The sequence below is a fragment of the Scomber japonicus genome, chromosome 2 (genome assembly GCF_027409825.1).
Source record: "Scomber japonicus isolate fScoJap1 chromosome 2, fScoJap1.pri, whole genome shotgun sequence".
Lineage (NCBI taxonomy): Eukaryota > Metazoa > Chordata > Actinopteri > Scombriformes > Scombridae > Scomber > Scomber japonicus.
In genome coordinates, this window is record NC_070579.1 from 10,170,532 (window position 1) to 10,188,153 (window position 17,622).

At 37.5% G+C, this 17,622-nt stretch overlaps 1 protein-coding gene and 1 long non-coding RNA gene across 2 annotated transcripts; one reads left to right on the forward strand and one right to left on the reverse strand.

Annotated features, from left to right (window-relative positions):
- Positions 1 to 6,095: 6,095 nt before the first annotated feature.
- LOC128375225 (uncharacterized) lies at positions 6,096 to 7,078 on the reverse strand. Its single transcript, XR_008323074.1, has 4 exons — positions 7,006 to 7,078; positions 6,858 to 6,912; positions 6,364 to 6,533; positions 6,096 to 6,107 (listed from the first exon to the last, which is right to left on the reverse strand). It is a non-coding gene; the product is annotated as an uncharacterized LOC128375225 (long non-coding RNA).
- A 5,084-nt stretch (positions 7,079 to 12,162) lies between these two features.
- Positions 12,163 to 16,037, forward strand: LOC128375141 (uncharacterized). The gene is made up of 3 exons (XM_053335418.1): positions 12,163 to 12,188; positions 13,741 to 14,005; positions 14,917 to 16,037. The coding sequence occupies exons 2-3, from the start codon at positions 13,742 to 13,744 to the stop codon at positions 15,577 to 15,579; spliced, it is 927 nt and encodes a 308-aa protein (XP_053191393.1). The 5' UTR covers positions 12,163 to 12,188; position 13,741; the 3' UTR covers positions 15,580 to 16,037.
- Positions 16,038 to 17,622: the final 1,585 nt, after the last annotated feature.

The window sequence follows — 17,622 nt, forward strand, 5'->3', positions numbered from 1 at the left end:
GACAGTATAAAGAAAAGTAAACATCAAAGACTTCCAATGCTGATGTTTATTACTTAAAACAAAAGGAAAAATGTGTAATTTTATAATGAATTTCTGTTACTTTGGTGTTTGATGTTCAGACATTATTCAAGTCATCATATTTCATATTGCCCATTAATCATGTAAACTGTCATGTTAGTGTAAGTTATAACAGACTGTAAGTTGGTTTATACTCACAGACTTCAGCAGAGTGCAGATCCTCATGATCTTTGACAGCACAGGAGAAGGTATGAGGAGAGGAGCGGTAAACTGAAAGCTGCTGTTTCTTCTCATCCATCATTAAGTCTCTGTTCTTGTACCACCTGTAGGCAGTTTGTCTGTCAGTCAGTGGACAGCTGGTGTTACAGGTCAGTGTAACGTAGTTCACATATGCAGGAGTCCTTTGAAGGCCTACTTCTGTTGGGAGAATACAAATAAAATTAAACACATTATAAACAGTTATTCATGCTATGTTGAATTAAATAAAAAATAACATATTTATTACAAAGTTATGTAAGTGTTGTTAGTGCAGAAAAGAAGAATGTGTTTATTGATATGAAAAAAAAGATCAATTAGATGTCTGTAATTAAAATATTATTTTAAAGGTATTATAATTGTGGGTGGTGGGAGTGGTATTTGTGTAAATGTTTGTGGATATTTAGAGAAAGTTAACCTCTGGGATATGTGATGGAGCAGGACTCATCCACTGATGTCTGCTTTTCAGAGCACGTTCTTCCTTTAGCGTAGGTCACAGTAAAGCAGGTCGATGTGACAGAATCTGAATAAAAACAAATGGTATTTCATAATTTAACTGATGAACACTTAGTTATAGTATTTCAACTAGAGATTTTGTAACATGATGAGGAGCCAAATGTTGTCACTCACCCACTGAGACTTCAGGAACTCTGAGATGCTCGTAGCCTTTGACAGCACAGGAGTATCTGACTGCTTCCTCACTGCTGACCAGCTGTTGGTACCAGGGAGACCAGTCCTGATAGAGAAACTCTCTGTTCTTGTACCAGATGTAGGCTGCAGGGTTTTCAGTCAGAGTACAGCTGGAGCTACAAATCAGTGATACTGTCTGTCCCTCTGTGGCAGGAGTCACCTTCACCTGCAGGTCTGAGATGATGGTGAATAACGTGAGAGTTCATAGACTGATTTCATTGTTAAAGTAACACATTAGTGACAAACACTGTACCTGCAATATGAAGGGTGACTTCACTTTTCCAGCAATTGTGTGTGTATGATGCACTCTCGGAACAGCAGTAAACCTTTGCATCACTGTCTGTCAGATCTTTGATTGTTAGAGTTGGATGAGTCTCTTCAGACATGTTGAACTTAACATGATTTCCATCTGCAGAGAGCTGATTGAAAACAGTCTTGTAGCCATCCCAGTACTTAGTGAACCATTTCATGCTTGAAGTGTGATGTTGAGCTGAGCAGGGCAGATCCACTGATGAACCTTTTAAGGCACAGATGCTTTTTGCTTGTCCCTGAACTCCTTTAACAGAAACAAACATCTGGATCGATTCATAATCATAATATTCTTCTACTAATAATAACTGAATATTGATATAATGTAAATTGTATATTAATTGTAAATTATGGACAGTTGCTAACTCCTATAATCAAGTAAAACACTATTTTCCACAGATTACAGTTGATAATCTCATATAAATCATTTTTACAGTCATTAAATAAGAAGAGAAAAACAATAATTCTTACCTGAGATCCACAGAATGAAACCCATAAACACACAGCCAGCTTCTGCCAACAACATGGCTGCTGTAGTCTCTCCACTTTGAAACAGAAAGTTGATGAAATAGATTTTAATGGCCTTACCACACCTGCTATGAAAGCTGCTAAAATATTAACAATAAATAAGTAGTCAAAATAAACAGCAGTCCTCTCACAGAGTAAAGGCATAAGAGGACAGAATAGACTGTTGGTGAGGATGGTGGGCGGACAAACATCATGCGGCTCTGACAAATTCACTTCCTTCCTGATTGTCACCCAACGAAACTTCAAATACAGAATCTATCAGTAGTTATTTGATGTCACAGTTTCACAGTAGGCTACACCACCACTACCCACTTCAACCTCAATAATGAACATAAAGTGAGAATTATAACTTCTCTGACAGTGTCAACAAAAACTGGAAATGTACAATTTGTACAAAATGACCGAAGCCAGAATGAACTGTTGGTCAGTGTGAGGACGGCTGGCAGACATGCTGCATGTAGTTCTGATACTAAAATGAACCTTCCTTATTATAATTCTCAGTAAAATGAAACCACAGATAAACAATTGATGTAGTGCAGCAGTTGTTTAGTTATTTCATGTCATATTTTAACATAGAAAACCTTTATATTTACTTTAAGGTGTCATTGTTTCTCATTTTACGCACACATTGGCTTATCATGCAACATGCAGCAGAGTTAAACTGCATCAAAAAGGTGATAAAGTTGCTGTGGTTCACAGTGAGAAAAACAAATAAACAACTTGTGAAGAGGAAGTATATCAAACACTGAAGAACATGCAGAGTCGAACATGTTTCTGAAAACAAGTTTTACAAAAGCTTTTTTTTACAGTTACAGCTGCAAATCAACCAGAAAGTAATTTCCAGAAAAAAAGACAAAGTGCTTCAATAGGTTTACTTCACATTGCATTGTGTTCTGACAATGTCACTGCTCAATCTACTTGAGACATATAAGAATGGTGTACAGTTAGATCAGTCTGTTCAGTCATCACTTGAGATGCTGCTTCATCTGCCTCTACTGGAGCTTTCAAACACTCTGATTCAGCAGTGAAACAGTTAATGATGAACATAAATCTGTGGCCTTATCACCTCTGATTATGTTTTACTGTACTTTGTTGAAGGTTTTTTTCTGCGTATTGAAGTATTTTTATTTGACCTTTTGTAAAAGTCTGCTCAACATTTCATGGCCTACTGTGTTTGTACCTTGCTAGACAATACACATTTACACAGCTAATTGTCAATAAGTACATTTAGAAACTCCTGCTGCTCCTCCAGCTGTACAGTATCTGTGCCCCTGTGTGTCTCCTCTGGAGCTGGCCAAGAGCTTTGTAGGAGCCAAAGAGTTGGGCAAGATGCTGGTGGACTGTGTGAGTACAGTGCTTGTAAACTGACTTTGTTCCTTGGTTATATCAATGATGCTAGATGCTCATCATCCATAGCTGAAACTATATGTTTTTGTACATTAATTCATCCACCTTTTAATATTCCTGTTTATTTGGACATGATAACCAGACATAAAATAACAGGAAGTGTCTCTATTTCTGACATTTCTTCTCTCTCTGACTGGACAGTGTACAGATTCTGATGGCTGTGCAGTTGACAGAACGAGATCCTGGTGTGAAATGATCGACACCATCTACCACAGGTCAGCTGACCGTGACGCTGCTGCACGTCAGCTTTTTATGTTACTGACATCTGAAAGCAGAAGTGTTCCTGGCTTAAACTGGACATTACTGCAGCTCTATAACATCATAGATAGTATAACACATGCATGCAAGGTTTAAGCTCAACTAGTGAGCCACATTGTTACAGCCTGATATGTATATCAATCTACTTTGCTTGTGTTTGTGTTTGTCAAGTGGGCATACATAGTATTAATAGTTGGTCTATTATCTCTAACGTGTTAGAGCAATAGTGTTGCGTGACAAGTTTCAAATTAGTTGTGATAAAACTTTAACATCCCTTTTTTGTAAAAGGACTTTTAAGGTACAATCCACCACAATGCAAAAAAGGCTGTTTAAGAAAATGATTACAGACAGAAACCACTTAAAAGTTTTAAATATACTTTAAAGCTTTGTACAGAAAAAATAAAGTAAAACAAAATGTTGTAAATTAAACCTGTAATTATTAATTATTATTAACCATTTCATTGTTAGTCCAATGTCCTTTTCATACAGATGTACCTACATACAATGGTACCTTACTGAAAACATGGCAAGTTGTATCAGAAACTAACCCTTTTTTTCTGATACATTTCTTACATTACAATTTTGCCTCCAGAAAAAAACATCCTAAGACACTAACATTACTATTCAGTCAATGTGATCATTTCAATTCAATTCAATTTAGGTCCAAAAAATGTATAGCTTTAACTGCCCTTAACTAAAAAATACATTTAGAAAAAGCACAACAACAAAAAACTGAAGAACAAAATATGAACTCTAATGCTAATTACTGCTAATTGGCAACAAAGGGTAGCAGCAAGCTACTGCAGGCCTCCGAAATTCATTGACGAATTAGGACACAACATGCGTCCTGAAGATGTCCTCCAACTGTTGTGTTAATTATCAGTGTGTAGCAGTAAGCATGCTGCAGACTTCAGCTGCACGAAGTGAGAGGGATGCAAGCATGCAACCCAGGAGAGGTCATATTAGCTATTAACTCCAGCCAACCATTTTAAATGCAGAATTTAAAATCAGTCTTTGCCTGTTGAGCTTCAGTGATTTCATTTACTCCCAGGCAACTTAATGTTCCTAGGTGCCTGAAGACCAGCGGCCCCTGGATTTAAGAGTGGATGCGGGAACCCAGGCAACTGCAGAGATAGTTGCACCAATGCGGAAGGAGTGAGAGGTATTCAGTTCAGAGGGGAGGCCACATTGTTTGCAGAGGAGATGGAGAGACCTTGACATAGCTCATTGTATATTCGTCACACCTGAGGAAACCATAAAATGCAGTGAGAAAAATGCTTTAAATAAAATCTACACAAGAACCAAAACACCGACACCAGTTTGTGTACTAGAGGTAATGAGGATTTCCAAGCAGGCTACGTGCTGAAGGATCTGCACATCTTAAATGAAACTGAACATTTCTGCTACAATGTTTTGATGGAAGAGGGTTGCATTTCATGGGATTTGAAGCAGCAGCACAATAAAAACTCAAATTATAGGCCAAACATCAGCAAACCATAGATCATTGTTGAACCCCAAAAACCACTGGAAGGAGCCGCATCTGTAAACTTTGTAAGAGTGAGACATTTCTACATGGTGTTATGGAAAAGATATGCTGTAGATTAGATTTACGGCTTTCATCTAAAGCAGAGGTCACTTATATTTACTTCTATTTTAACGGGTGTAGCTTCTCCAGCTATTATGGTAAAAGTGGAGCTGCCCTCAGAAACTCACTCATAGAAGATATGGCATATAGCCAATCTTCTCACCTGACGCTAATCAGCCAATCTCCTCAAATCCGTTCAGACCTTAGACTGTATAAAAAAACAGACATGCGGAGAGACTCGACTGTCACTGAGATACACATGGAGAAAAGAGTTAATATGTGTTGAGATACTTTTTTATAAAGTTATTAGATGTGAAATTAAGTTTATGGTTTACATTTAAAAGTAAAAAGGGATTCTTTGTTTTTCTCTAAAACTAAGAAATTTACTTTAGAAGCACAATCAAATCAAGTCACATTTAGTAATAGATACTGCGTCTAACACGCCTGTATTGCTTCCTGAATGCAAGCCAGTTTTGGAGGGAAAAGATGCTAGCATGAAGTTGCTACACATTAAGGCTGCAGTGGACTACAGTTCCCAGGGTTCTGTGCGGCGTGACGTCAATCGGGAGCGCGCTGATGTCAGTGGTCGCAGCTGGATCCAGCGGTCGAGCTGAAGTTGAAGACAGCTGGAGCGGGATTTTTGAACTTGGAGGTGGACATCCACCTCATGTAGGGAGGACTGGATGCAGAGCAGAGTCTCATCTGATGATCTGTGTTTGGTCTGAGTCTCGTCCTTTTAGCCGGGTGATAATAACTCTAGCAGGAGTGGAGGCAGGTGTATTTGCCCTACCCTAATATTTACAGTAGTGTGAGGGCAGTTCTTCTTCTTTTAAGTGCAGTTTTTTGGGAATGTAGGAAGTAGCAGGAAGAGCATACTGGTCCTGGAGGTTTACAACGAAAATTGAAAAAGCTCTTCATAGCAGCCCATCAAAGGAGCAGAGACATTACATTACGCCACCTGTTTTAAATCAAAGGAGGGATTTCTCTTGCTAGACGGGAGCTGCGATGGACAGCAAGGGTCCTTCTCATCTTTGGGTTTCAAAGATCCATCATCCAGCTCAAGAAGTGACATGACGAGCGCAGAGATGGTAAGCAATGAAATAACACAGTAGAAGTTTTTAGCTGTCATACCTTGAACCAGCAAAGGTGGAGTAAGATCAGTGTAGGTGGGATTCATATTTTAAAGAGCCGCCTTGTTGTGAGAATGGCTGTGATTGGTGTGTGACTGATGAGGTGATTCAATCAAAACGCAATGCTTCATTAAGCTACATAACTCTTATTTCATTCAAATATAATAATGAAGAGATGCTTACTGTGTTGGATCTTAAGTTGACAGCAGAACGGGGGTCTTGCTCCTGTTCTCGGGGCTGATGGTGGAGTAGAGATCTTTCTGGGTGTTAGAGAAGTCAAGTCTGCCATAGTGATGATCAGTCTGCTCTGTGCCTTGAGTTGAGATGTTTTCATACACAGAACCAGGGTTTAGCTGATAAAGAAACAAAATAAATAATATCAGTATACAATATGTTGTATTTAAAGTTATATTAAGTGAGTGTAACAATAGATATTTGGTATACATTCCAGTTTCATTATAGAGTAAATTAATAACAATAAAAATACTTTTCCACATTCAAAGTTCCTCCAATAGAATTATCAACACTGAAAATAGTAATAAATTGATGAATATAGTTACGATAATAACAATAGTAAAATGGTTTAGCAAAGAAATAACCTGTGAGAAAAGCATTTTAAGAGTTGTGTGCAATGATGTTATGTAATGTAGCAGAATTGTTTAAAGTATTTTATTTACCTCCATATTGTCTGATGTTTCAGGTCTAGGAGAATGTCTGGAGGACCTCTTTCTCCTGTTTAGTGAAATGAAAATATAAAAACAAATAGATGATGTCAGGTTAGTGTGTAAATATCATGACTCTGAAACAAAGCTCAGTGTTTCTCACCTAATCCAGAAGAAGACAGCGAGTGGCATTATAACCAGGAGAGCAGCAACAACTCCTGCAGCTGCTGCTGCTGATGTTCCTGTAACACTTTGGACAGTTAGAGTCTTTTCACCAGAGATGATGTTTTTGGGGGTTTGGACAGTTAGAGTCTTTTCACCAGAGATGATGTTTTGGTGGGTTTTGACAGCACAGGAGTAGCTTCCTGCATGTTGAATGGTGACTGGGTCTAGAAGCAGGTGTTTGTTTTGGCTCTCTGGCTCCGTCAGACGTCGACTGTTCAGGTACCAAATGTAGTTTGTGTTGTCAGTCAGAGGACAGCTGGTACTGCAGGTCAGTGTGACTCTCTGGCCCTCTGTCACCACAGCAGGATGAAACGTAACCTCCAAACCTGAAAGATGATTAGATTGGACAGTAAATGTAAAAGAGACAAATCATCTCAAAAGTCCTCATACTGAAAGGACAGACTCAATCAACCCAGATGACTGATCAGGTACAATCTCATATGTTTAAGGTACACAGATGTTTAGCCAACTAAAACTAGAGTACTTTTTTTAAAAGTTGCATCGTGCTCAGCTCTCTGACACTTGATGATGTTGTAATTAGACCATGAGAAGAAAAGATAAAGATGTATCTGTTTAAGTTCTTTTAATGGATAATAATTGGACATGGAATCAAGATTTTCCCTGTGCATGATTTATTGTGTAACATCTAAGAAATCACTGTTGCCTGATCCTGCATACAGATTATTGTGTGTCCTTAATTAAACTACAGTTACATTATTCTGACTGTCTAGTCTTTTGCAGCTGTTGAAAAGTCTCTATTGAAAAGTACACAGACAGAAATTACCTGAGACAATCAGAGTCACTCCAAGTCGATTACTTGTCCATCCTTTATCATCTATTTTGAATCCAAATGTGTATTCTGCTGAGTCATTCTTCTTCAGGTTGTTGATTCTCAGGATGTGCTGGTTGTTCATGTTGTCAACATACTGCACGCGGCCTGCATCCTCAGTCGGCTTGACAGCTTCCTCTTTACCACTTCTCTTTATTTTATACCAAACTTTAGAGCTGGGCTTCTTGTTGTCAGGATACAAATATTGAGTTGAAATGTCCACTGAAGAGCCTTCCAGGGCGCAGATTCTCCTTCTGATATAATTTACACTCCAGCAGCTCTCATCATTAATACCTGAAATATAGATTAAATACATAAAGTAGGGTCTCCCTAAATAACTGCTAAAGTAGTCTTCTCTAATACTTAAATAAATCTATAACAGAACGTCAGGGTTTTTTTCTTTTTACTATAAATCACGTTTTCTGCAAATTCTTCATCAGGAAATATCAGTGTGAAAACAGCTGTTTAAATACTTTATATGACTCTAGGCAAAACATGTTAATCATTGTTTGGATTTATACTGAAAGCTGAATTCATGTTTACTTCATGGAAAAATCTCTAAAATTGAAATCATTGTTAAGTATTTTTAAAATGTCAGTGTGCAATTAATTTGTAATTATTGTTACTATTAATACAGACTGTGATTTACAGCTTCACAGTCATATCAATTAATTAATTTGTTTCAGCAGCTTGTGTCACCTTTAATAAGGCTCACTGGTTACCAGCTGATCACCTCCATCACTGACTAAATCATGATTGAGATAATAGATTATTAACACTATAAAGTACAGCCTAAAAATGAAAATTAGGTTTCTGTTATTTTGGTGTTTGATGTTCAGACATTATTAAAGTCATCATATTTCATATTGCCCATTAATCATGTAAACTGTCATGTTAGTGTAAGTTATAACAGACTGTAAGTTGGTTTATACTCACAGACTTCAGCAGAGTGCAGATCCTCCTGATCTCTGACAGCACAGGAGAAGATATCAAGAGAGGGGAGGGACACTAAAAGCTGTTGTTTCTTCTCATTCGTCATGGAGTATCTGGTACTGTACCACCTGTAGGCAGTTTGGTTGTCAGCCAGTGGACAGCTGGTGTTACAGGTCAGTCTGACATAGTACACATCTGCAGGAGTCATTTGAAGGCCTACTTCTGTTGGGAGAGTACAAATAAAATTAAACACGTTATAAACAGTTATTCATGCTATGTTGAATTAAATAAAAATAACATATTTATTACAACGTTATGTAAGTGTTGTTAGTGCAGAAAAGAAGATTGTATAAAACTGCATTATGCATGAATGCAACATAATAATAATAATAATAATAATAATGATGAGAAAACAAAGATCAGACATGAAAATATTGATAAGGAAATAAATGATTGGTCAATTAGTGTCATTTGTGTAAATGTTTGTGTATGTTTAGAGAAAGTGAACCTCTGGGATATGTGATGAAGCAGGACTCATCCACTGATGTCTGCTTTTCAGAGCACATTCTTCCTTTAGTGTAGGTCACAGTAAAGCAGGTTGATGTGACAGAATCTGAACAAAAACATGGTATTTAATAATTTGGTGAACACTTAGTTATATTTCATAGACTTCATAATGTAAATCAAAGCTTATAGTAAAAATGTTAAAATAGTGTTTAACTAAAGGTTTTGTAACATGATGAGGAGCCAAATGTTGTCACTCACCCACTGAGACTTCAGGAGCTCTGAGATGCTCGTAGCCTTTGACAGCACAGGAGTATCTGACTGCTTCCTCACTGCTGACCAGCTGTTGGTACCAGGGAGACCAGTCCTGATAGAGAAACGCTCTGTTCTTGTACCAGATGTAGGCTGCAGGGTTTTCAGTCAGAGGACAGCTGGTGTTGCAAATCAGTGATACTGTCTGTCCCTCTGTGGCAGGAATCACCTTCACCTGCAGGTCTGAGATGATGGTGAATAACGTGAGAGTTCATAGACTGATTTCATTCTTAAAGTAACACATTAGTGACAAACACTGTACCTGCAACATGGAGAACGACTTCACTTTTCCAGCAATTGTGTGTGTATGCTGCACTCTCGGAACAGCAGTAAACCTTTGCATCACTCTCTGTCAGATCTTTGATTGTTAGAGTTGGATGAGTCTCTTCAGACATGTTGTACTTTACATGATTTCCATCTGCAGAGAGCTCTTTGAGAACATGATTGGATCCATCCCAGTGAACAATGAACCATTTCATGGTTGAAGTGTGATGTTGAGCTGAGCAGGGCAGATCCACTGATGAACCTTTAAAGGCACAGATGCTGTTTGTTTGTCCCTGAACCACTTTAACAGAAACAAACATCTGGATCAATTCATAATCTTAATATTCTTCTACTAATAATAACTGAATATTGAAAAATGTAAATCGTACATTAATTGTAAATTACGGACAGTTGCTAACTCCTATAATCAAGTAAAACACTATTTTTCACAGATTACAATTAATAATCTCATATAAATAATTTTCACAGTCATTAAACAAGAAGAGAATAAACAATAATTCATACCTGAGATCCACAGAATGAAACCCATAAACACACAGCCAGCTTCTGCCAACAACATGGCTGCTGTAGTCTCTCCACTTCTTAACAGAAAGTTGATTAAATAGATTTTAATGGCCTTACCTCGTGCTATATGTATGAAAGCTAAGGAAATATTAAAATCATAAATAAGTAGTCAAAATCAACAGCAGTCCTCTTACCGAGTAAAGGCTTAAGACGACAGAATAGACTGTTGGTCACTGTGAGAGCGGTGGCAGACGCCAAGCATGCAGCTCTGTCAAATTCACTTCCTTCCTGATTTGAACCCAACGAAACTTCAAATACAGAATCTAATGGTAGTTATATGACGTTATATAACAGGAAATCTTTGAGTTTAGCTTGAGGGTGTCATCATGTTTTCTTACTCTTTGTCTCACCACAATTATTGTTGCTAATTTCTGCTTTTATTGTGTATTGGATCTTCATGCAGGACATCGTAGTGTTTAACTACTTTATATTTTCATTGCAAGTGAAGAGCAGAAAGATGTGAGACACATACATTGTTAACAGTTATCTCAGTGTAACTGTTGTTCAGTCTCCTTCAGTCTGCGTTGTGTTGTGTGAAGTATGGACCGACACTCTTCGACTTTTGACCATTTATTGCCTGAATACAGCATGAAAATCCACTGGTCAGTCACGGCACAGCAATGTTAAGGCACAGCTCATGAGCTCAACCCTCTCATACTGGCACTGTGCCGACATCACAGCCAGAATGTATGGACTGAGGAGAGGCCTGCAAACCAAATGGGAATTCATAATACAGGTACAAACTAAAATGTGATTGGAGGCAAGTGGAATCAACAAACAACAGAAACTCTGTTACATCAGCAGTGCACAAGACTATATCTCCATCTTGTGGTGAAATTTAGTTGTTCTTAATTGTCCTAAATGTTTTAATGGCCGAGGGAGTGCCAGGGAGTAAGGAAAGGGGGATGTTTTGGCCAGAGAAGGTGATACTGGTGATGGTGGATGGGTAGGATATCCCATGCATGCTAATAACTTTGCCCAGGGGGAACAGGTAGAGGGTGAAAAGGGTGGGGCCCAGAGCACCGAGCCCTAAGGGACATTGCAGGTGACATTGTGGGTGTATGACTTTGCTTTGCCCAGGGCGACGTGCTCGGTATAATATATAATAATATAATACAAGATGCATATCGGTTCAACGGCTTATTTGAACATTTGTAAAATACAATTTAGAGAAAAATAATAATAATAAAATAAAAGTAAAACACGTGCAGGTGAGGTAGAGGTAACTCATTATGGGATTATCTTAAAACCTCTTCTATTAGAGATAAAACACAATAACACAAAATAAACATGAATATAATTAACTTAACCTAATTAATATTACATACATAAAATCAAATGAAATAAAGCAAAACAGCAAAAAATATAAATTAAAAAGATAGAAAGTAATCTACACTCACACTCCAGCCCAGCAGGTGGTGGTAAATCATTTTTGAGCTGGTTTTGAATCCACAGGAGAAATGCTGGAGTTGACAGAGTTTAGAGCCAGTGGTTGATTTAATGCAATGTTACATCAGTTTCTGTTCATTTAGCGCTGCTTTTATGTGGCGAAGCGGAGCATTTATCACCGTGTGTATCGCTGTTTGTGCTCATTATTATTTCACTTTTCTCCACGAAGACAAAGGAAAAGAAGACAGGTCGGTTTGAGTCCAACTTTCTACTTTAATGCTGTTTACGAGGTGTTTAATCAGAAGGTAAGATAGGACAGTCGCGTTTATATTAATTAATGGTATCATTAAGAGAAACCGTGCTCACGTGGCCAAGCTGTTATAATGAACTCCATTAAAAAAGTACATGTTTATACCAGAAATACTTTTTAAGTGTAAAACTTGAAGCTACAGAGTCACTCAAACCTTTCTGTGAATCAGCTGCATCCATATTTTTAATCGGCATGTAGTTGTTTGTATTAAGTAAAGAATTAAGTAGGCCTAATATTAGTGAACATCAAGCATTAGGCTACTTTCGGTTTCGTTTTCCACAGATTAATCTGAGCTGATGGTCTGGTGTAGAAGTGCAAGATGATGCAATTTTTATTTAATTTTTTTAATCTTTAAAAACATTAACCATCAACATGCATCGTTAACATGAAATTAATTTAATTATAAACCTATCTTATGACCCTGACTCAGTGGTTCCTCTTTCTATCCAGGCATTATTTCACTAACTCTTTTTTTTAAACCAAAAATGTAAAAAATGTAAAAAATGTGTGTAAACATAAGACTTCACCCTTTCTGTGTCTTTTTTTTTTTTTTAATGATGCGATCATCCAAGATGTTATTTACAAGAATTAATAGATGAAACAAACAAATGTTGGACTTTGTTGGTTTAAGATTAACAAAAAGAAACCATTTGTCATTCATTGAAAGTGGAAAAAAAAAGTGAACCTTCATGTTTTAGAGTACAGTATAACAAATATTAAATTTCATTTTGCATTTTGTTCTCACCATAAACCTCAGCCACAAACATCACGTGGGTGATTTGTTTTGTAAAATATATATTCACTCGTCTCTTCATTAGGTACACCTGTGTTATCTAACTCAATCCAATACAACAGCTCTGCCATAAATTCTATATTTATGAAATTTATACAGTTTTTGTTGACATTATCATAAAGGTGATTATTGTGCGTGTGTGTAGTGGTGAACTGGAGTGCATTTTAATGAAGGGTATTCCTAATATTTTGTCCACTCTGTCTGTTATACTTGAAGTAGCCAAAATATTAAGAACACCAGTCAATAAAATGTACACCAATACACCACCACTACCTGCTATGACCTCAATAAATGTACTTACAGATGGTTTTGTTAACATTGATTAAACCTAATAGTCAGGAAGTGTAAAAATAAACATTAGTTGTAAAAATAAACATTAAAACTTAAAATAGTGTTTTTGCTTTTTTGGCAATCCCAATCATCTTTAAAAAGTCAAATAACTCAATAATGTTTTTGTAGTTTCATTCTTTTTTGGCTTTTTGCAAAAAACACTGTTACAAAGATACCAAAGAACATATTATCTCCCTTTTTTCCAGATGAACTGCAGCTATTTTTGAAAATAAAAGACTGGATATGCACTTAAGTGTAAATTTAAATGCATATTTTAACACTACAACATAGTTTCATATCAAATACAACAAAATCAAGACCAGAAAGTCTTTCAAAGTCTTCTCAGTGGATCTTAATGAAAATAAATAAATCTTTTGTCTCTTCCACATCCTCCATCCTGCCCTCGTCCCTCTTGTCTCTGCAGAATGTCCTCCAGCCTTCCCCGTCACGTCATCTGGGAGTCAGAGGGGCTGGTGGCCTACCTTCATCCCCGGCCCTGGACCCCAGGCTCTGTTATCCTGGAGCGCAGCACTCCTGGCAGGCTGGGAGGCAGCATCTTCCACCTGGAGGAGCCCGAATACTTATCCTGGCTGTTAGGAGCGAGAACCGTCTCAGAGCTGCTGTGCGACAGGCTCGGGGTTCGCAGGTGTGCTTTGGTGTCCAGACCCCACCGAGACAGACCCGCCCAGGTGAGGATTTCTATGATTAGTAGACTGGTTTACTGTACAGTGCAGCCAGAGGAGGTAAATTGAAGGTGGGAAGTGATATTTTGGGATTAAAGCTATTTCTTGACAATTCAGCTTTGCCGGCTAAATGTTATGTTATATGTTTTTGACGTTGAGTGATAAAACCTTAGCTTAAAATTATACTCCTGTCATGGAAAAACCTCTGAAACAACATATGGAGGTTTTTCTCAAGTTGCAGATTAATTCTGTGTTTGTAGACTGATCAACTATTTGTTATAGAAGATTTGACCATTAATAATAATTTAATTGAAGAGGAATTTAGGAATAAAAAGGAGATAGCAGATGGATAGATATCAATGTAATGCTTAATTTTCTGACTTTCTTTTACATAAAATAATAAATCAGCAACAGTAAATTGAACCTGTTTTTTAAATGTTTACCATTTTTTAAGAGAAGTCAAAAATGTAATTAGACATGAAGTTGAGTGTTAAATTCTTAAAGGTACCAGTAGGCTATAACTGATCAGCTTTTTGTTACTATAAATTAAAGAGCTGGTCGTGTGGACAAAATCAATATTTTGACGATATGCCACGATATCGATATTGTAGGGATAACTTTTGGTGCTTTCACAAAATAATTACACAATGAGATTTTTGATCAATAATCATCAGTAATGTGGATATAATGAGTAAATGGATGAAGGCAGATAATAGAACTTTAACAGTGTGTTAAATTAATAAAGTTTATATCAATTTACTGTAATGCAGCCTTTAAAAGCAGAAGAAGACATATCACAATATTCTAATATCCAAACTCTAAGACGACATCTGGTCTCATTTCATTATATCGATATGATATTGATCTATTACTCAGCCCTACTGTGCATAAATTGACTCTGATCCTGGTGATCACAGATCCGAGTCCTCCCACTGCACGGCCTGGATGCAGAGTGGCGCCCTCACCTGGCGGGAGACGAGGAGCACAACGCCCACGACCCGGGATACTGCACCTCCAGGACCGCTCCCCGATGGAGTGACTCCAGCCTGAGTGATATCCAGACCAAGATTCGTGCCAAGCTGCCGGTCCCCGATGCCCCGCACAATCTGACGTTCCTCGGGGACGATCCGGCTCACCCCGGTCTGTTCTCGCGCATCGTTCGTGGGGAGGAGCAGCAGTGGCGGGTGTGGGACGACGAGGGTCACGTGGCCTTTCTCACTCCTTTCCCAAATTCCCCTGGATTTACCGTGCTGGTACCACGCCGACCTTTGACCTCAGATATATTCAGACTACAAAAGGATGATTATGAGCAGCTGGTGCTGGCGACCCGGAAGGTGTCGAGGCTTCTCGAGGAGGCGTTGAACGCCTGGGGGGTGGGGCTTATTTTTGAGGGTTTTGAGATTGACTACGCTCACGCCAAGTTGATACCGCTGCTCTCACCCTCATCTTCAGGGGAAGGAGACGATAAAACTAAATCACCACCTCAGTTCTACCCCACTTATCCTGGATATGTGACCTCAGAAGACGGTTTTGAAGCCAGCCCGGAAAGTCTGAAGGAGATACACGCCAAAATGACTTAAAGCTGTTACTGATTGAGTTCCTACTCATGTGTTAAACTCTCTAAAGTCTCAGCATGACCACTGACAGTTTGAGTCCCTCTCAGACTTTCATGACTAATAACGGTGTGAGAAATAATAAAGGCCTGATGCAAATGGGAAGAGTCATCGTTCAGGGAGAGCACTTTAAAATAATATAAATGATTGCACATAAAAGAAAAAAATAATTATACAAGAACAAAATCCATGCAGCATTTTTTAGATTAGCAAAATAAAACGATAACTACCAAAAGAGAAATGTGCAGGAGGAGCCAATAAAACTCATAATCTGATGATTCCAATATTTTTAGCTTTCTTGTTGAAAACAAATGTTATATGATTTTTCCAAATGAGGTTTTTGTCACTTAATACAATATTGATTAGGTAGAAATTGGCATTTTTGTTGCCAATATTGTGTTTTGCAATTATTTGTCTTTATTAATACGCTGTATGTAGGCATGGGCCGGTATGAGATTCTGGCGGTATGATAACCATAAGCAAAAATATCAGGGTTTCACGGTATGGCGGTATTGCAGATTACAGCTCTGAAATGTTGCTAAAAGGAAGAAAAATAAAGACAGACATGTTCATTTAACCTGAATATTCACTGTAATGACAGTGTGAGGGATTTCTGACCAGCACTTTCTGTCTTTGACCAGACTAAAAACAGCTCATAACTTAGGAACAGTATGACAGAAAATTTGGTGGTTTCGGTTATCGTGGCTTTTCAAATCGCGGTATACCTTGAACACGGTTATCATCCCATGCCTAGTTGTATGTGATTCAAAGATTGACACAATGTTAACAAAACTCAAAAATGTTCCATTAATTCACATTCCTCTAAGATTGTTGCCTATACTTTTTTCTTTCCAATACAGAATCATTTTTGTAAACCTGTCTCATCGTTGGTTAATCATCGCAGGGCAAAGATGTGATTTAGTACCAGCTCTAGTGTTTAACCTGGTGAGTAAAGTGATGCCAAGTGCTTTGTTTCCGCTATGGTCGGAGATCTGATTAAGAAATCAATTAATGACTCATACTTTCTAATTTGTCTCATCAATTAAGAAGGACACAGAATAAAATACATGTTGAAACTGGAATTAATTGGTGATGTGTTATTTACAGCTGATGTTTTATTAGGAAAAAGATAGATTAGCATGTTCTCTAGCTCAGAATACAAGATAACATTATTATAATCAATCGTCAATATCATCACAAATAAATTATTGTGTACACATTATACATGTTCCTTTAAATTTAATATAAATGTAAAATAAATCTGCAAAATTCAGTTTTCATTATGCAAATCCTTTCACACATACTGTTAATTTATAAATTTTTGATCAAAATAAACATTTCATTCCTCACATGGTATTTACATTTCAGATATTGAGATTTAAAATGTTAGATTTGTTAGAAAGAAAATGTCTTTGAGAGATATTTTTTTAAACAGATTCAACCTCATACATCAGTTAAATTAGATATTTTCTGATATAAATGGTTTCTGGCTGTTGTCATTTATCGTTTTGAGAGTTTAAATAACATTTTTACAGTCATAACTCTTTATATTGGTGTTTGTTAATAATTAATTAGTTGGTTTCATTTTGTTTGGTAACCACTTACATAATCTGTGTGCTTACTCATTACACTGCTGCTAATTGGTCCCACAGTGTGTTTCTGATTAGGAGGGTTAATTAATGACTGGTTAAGTGCTTCAGCGGTTATGTGTAAACCAGGCATCGCTCCAGGCGGTCATTAGAGTGGATGAAAAGTTTTACTTCTGCCTCATCGACTTCTGTTGTTGTCAATGGTTTTCTGTTTCCCACAACGCCTCCAAGAAGCTTCCACAAACCTGCTTGATTTAAGACACTGGTTACAGGTGTTAGAAAGATGGAGTAGAAACTGTGGTGAGGTGAAAGCAGGAGAGAGAATTTAGAGGACAAGAAAAAAGTGAGTTGTTCTCTGACTCAACTTCAATTCTGATGTACCGAAGCTACTTTTGGAGATGAACTTTAAAACATTTTCAGC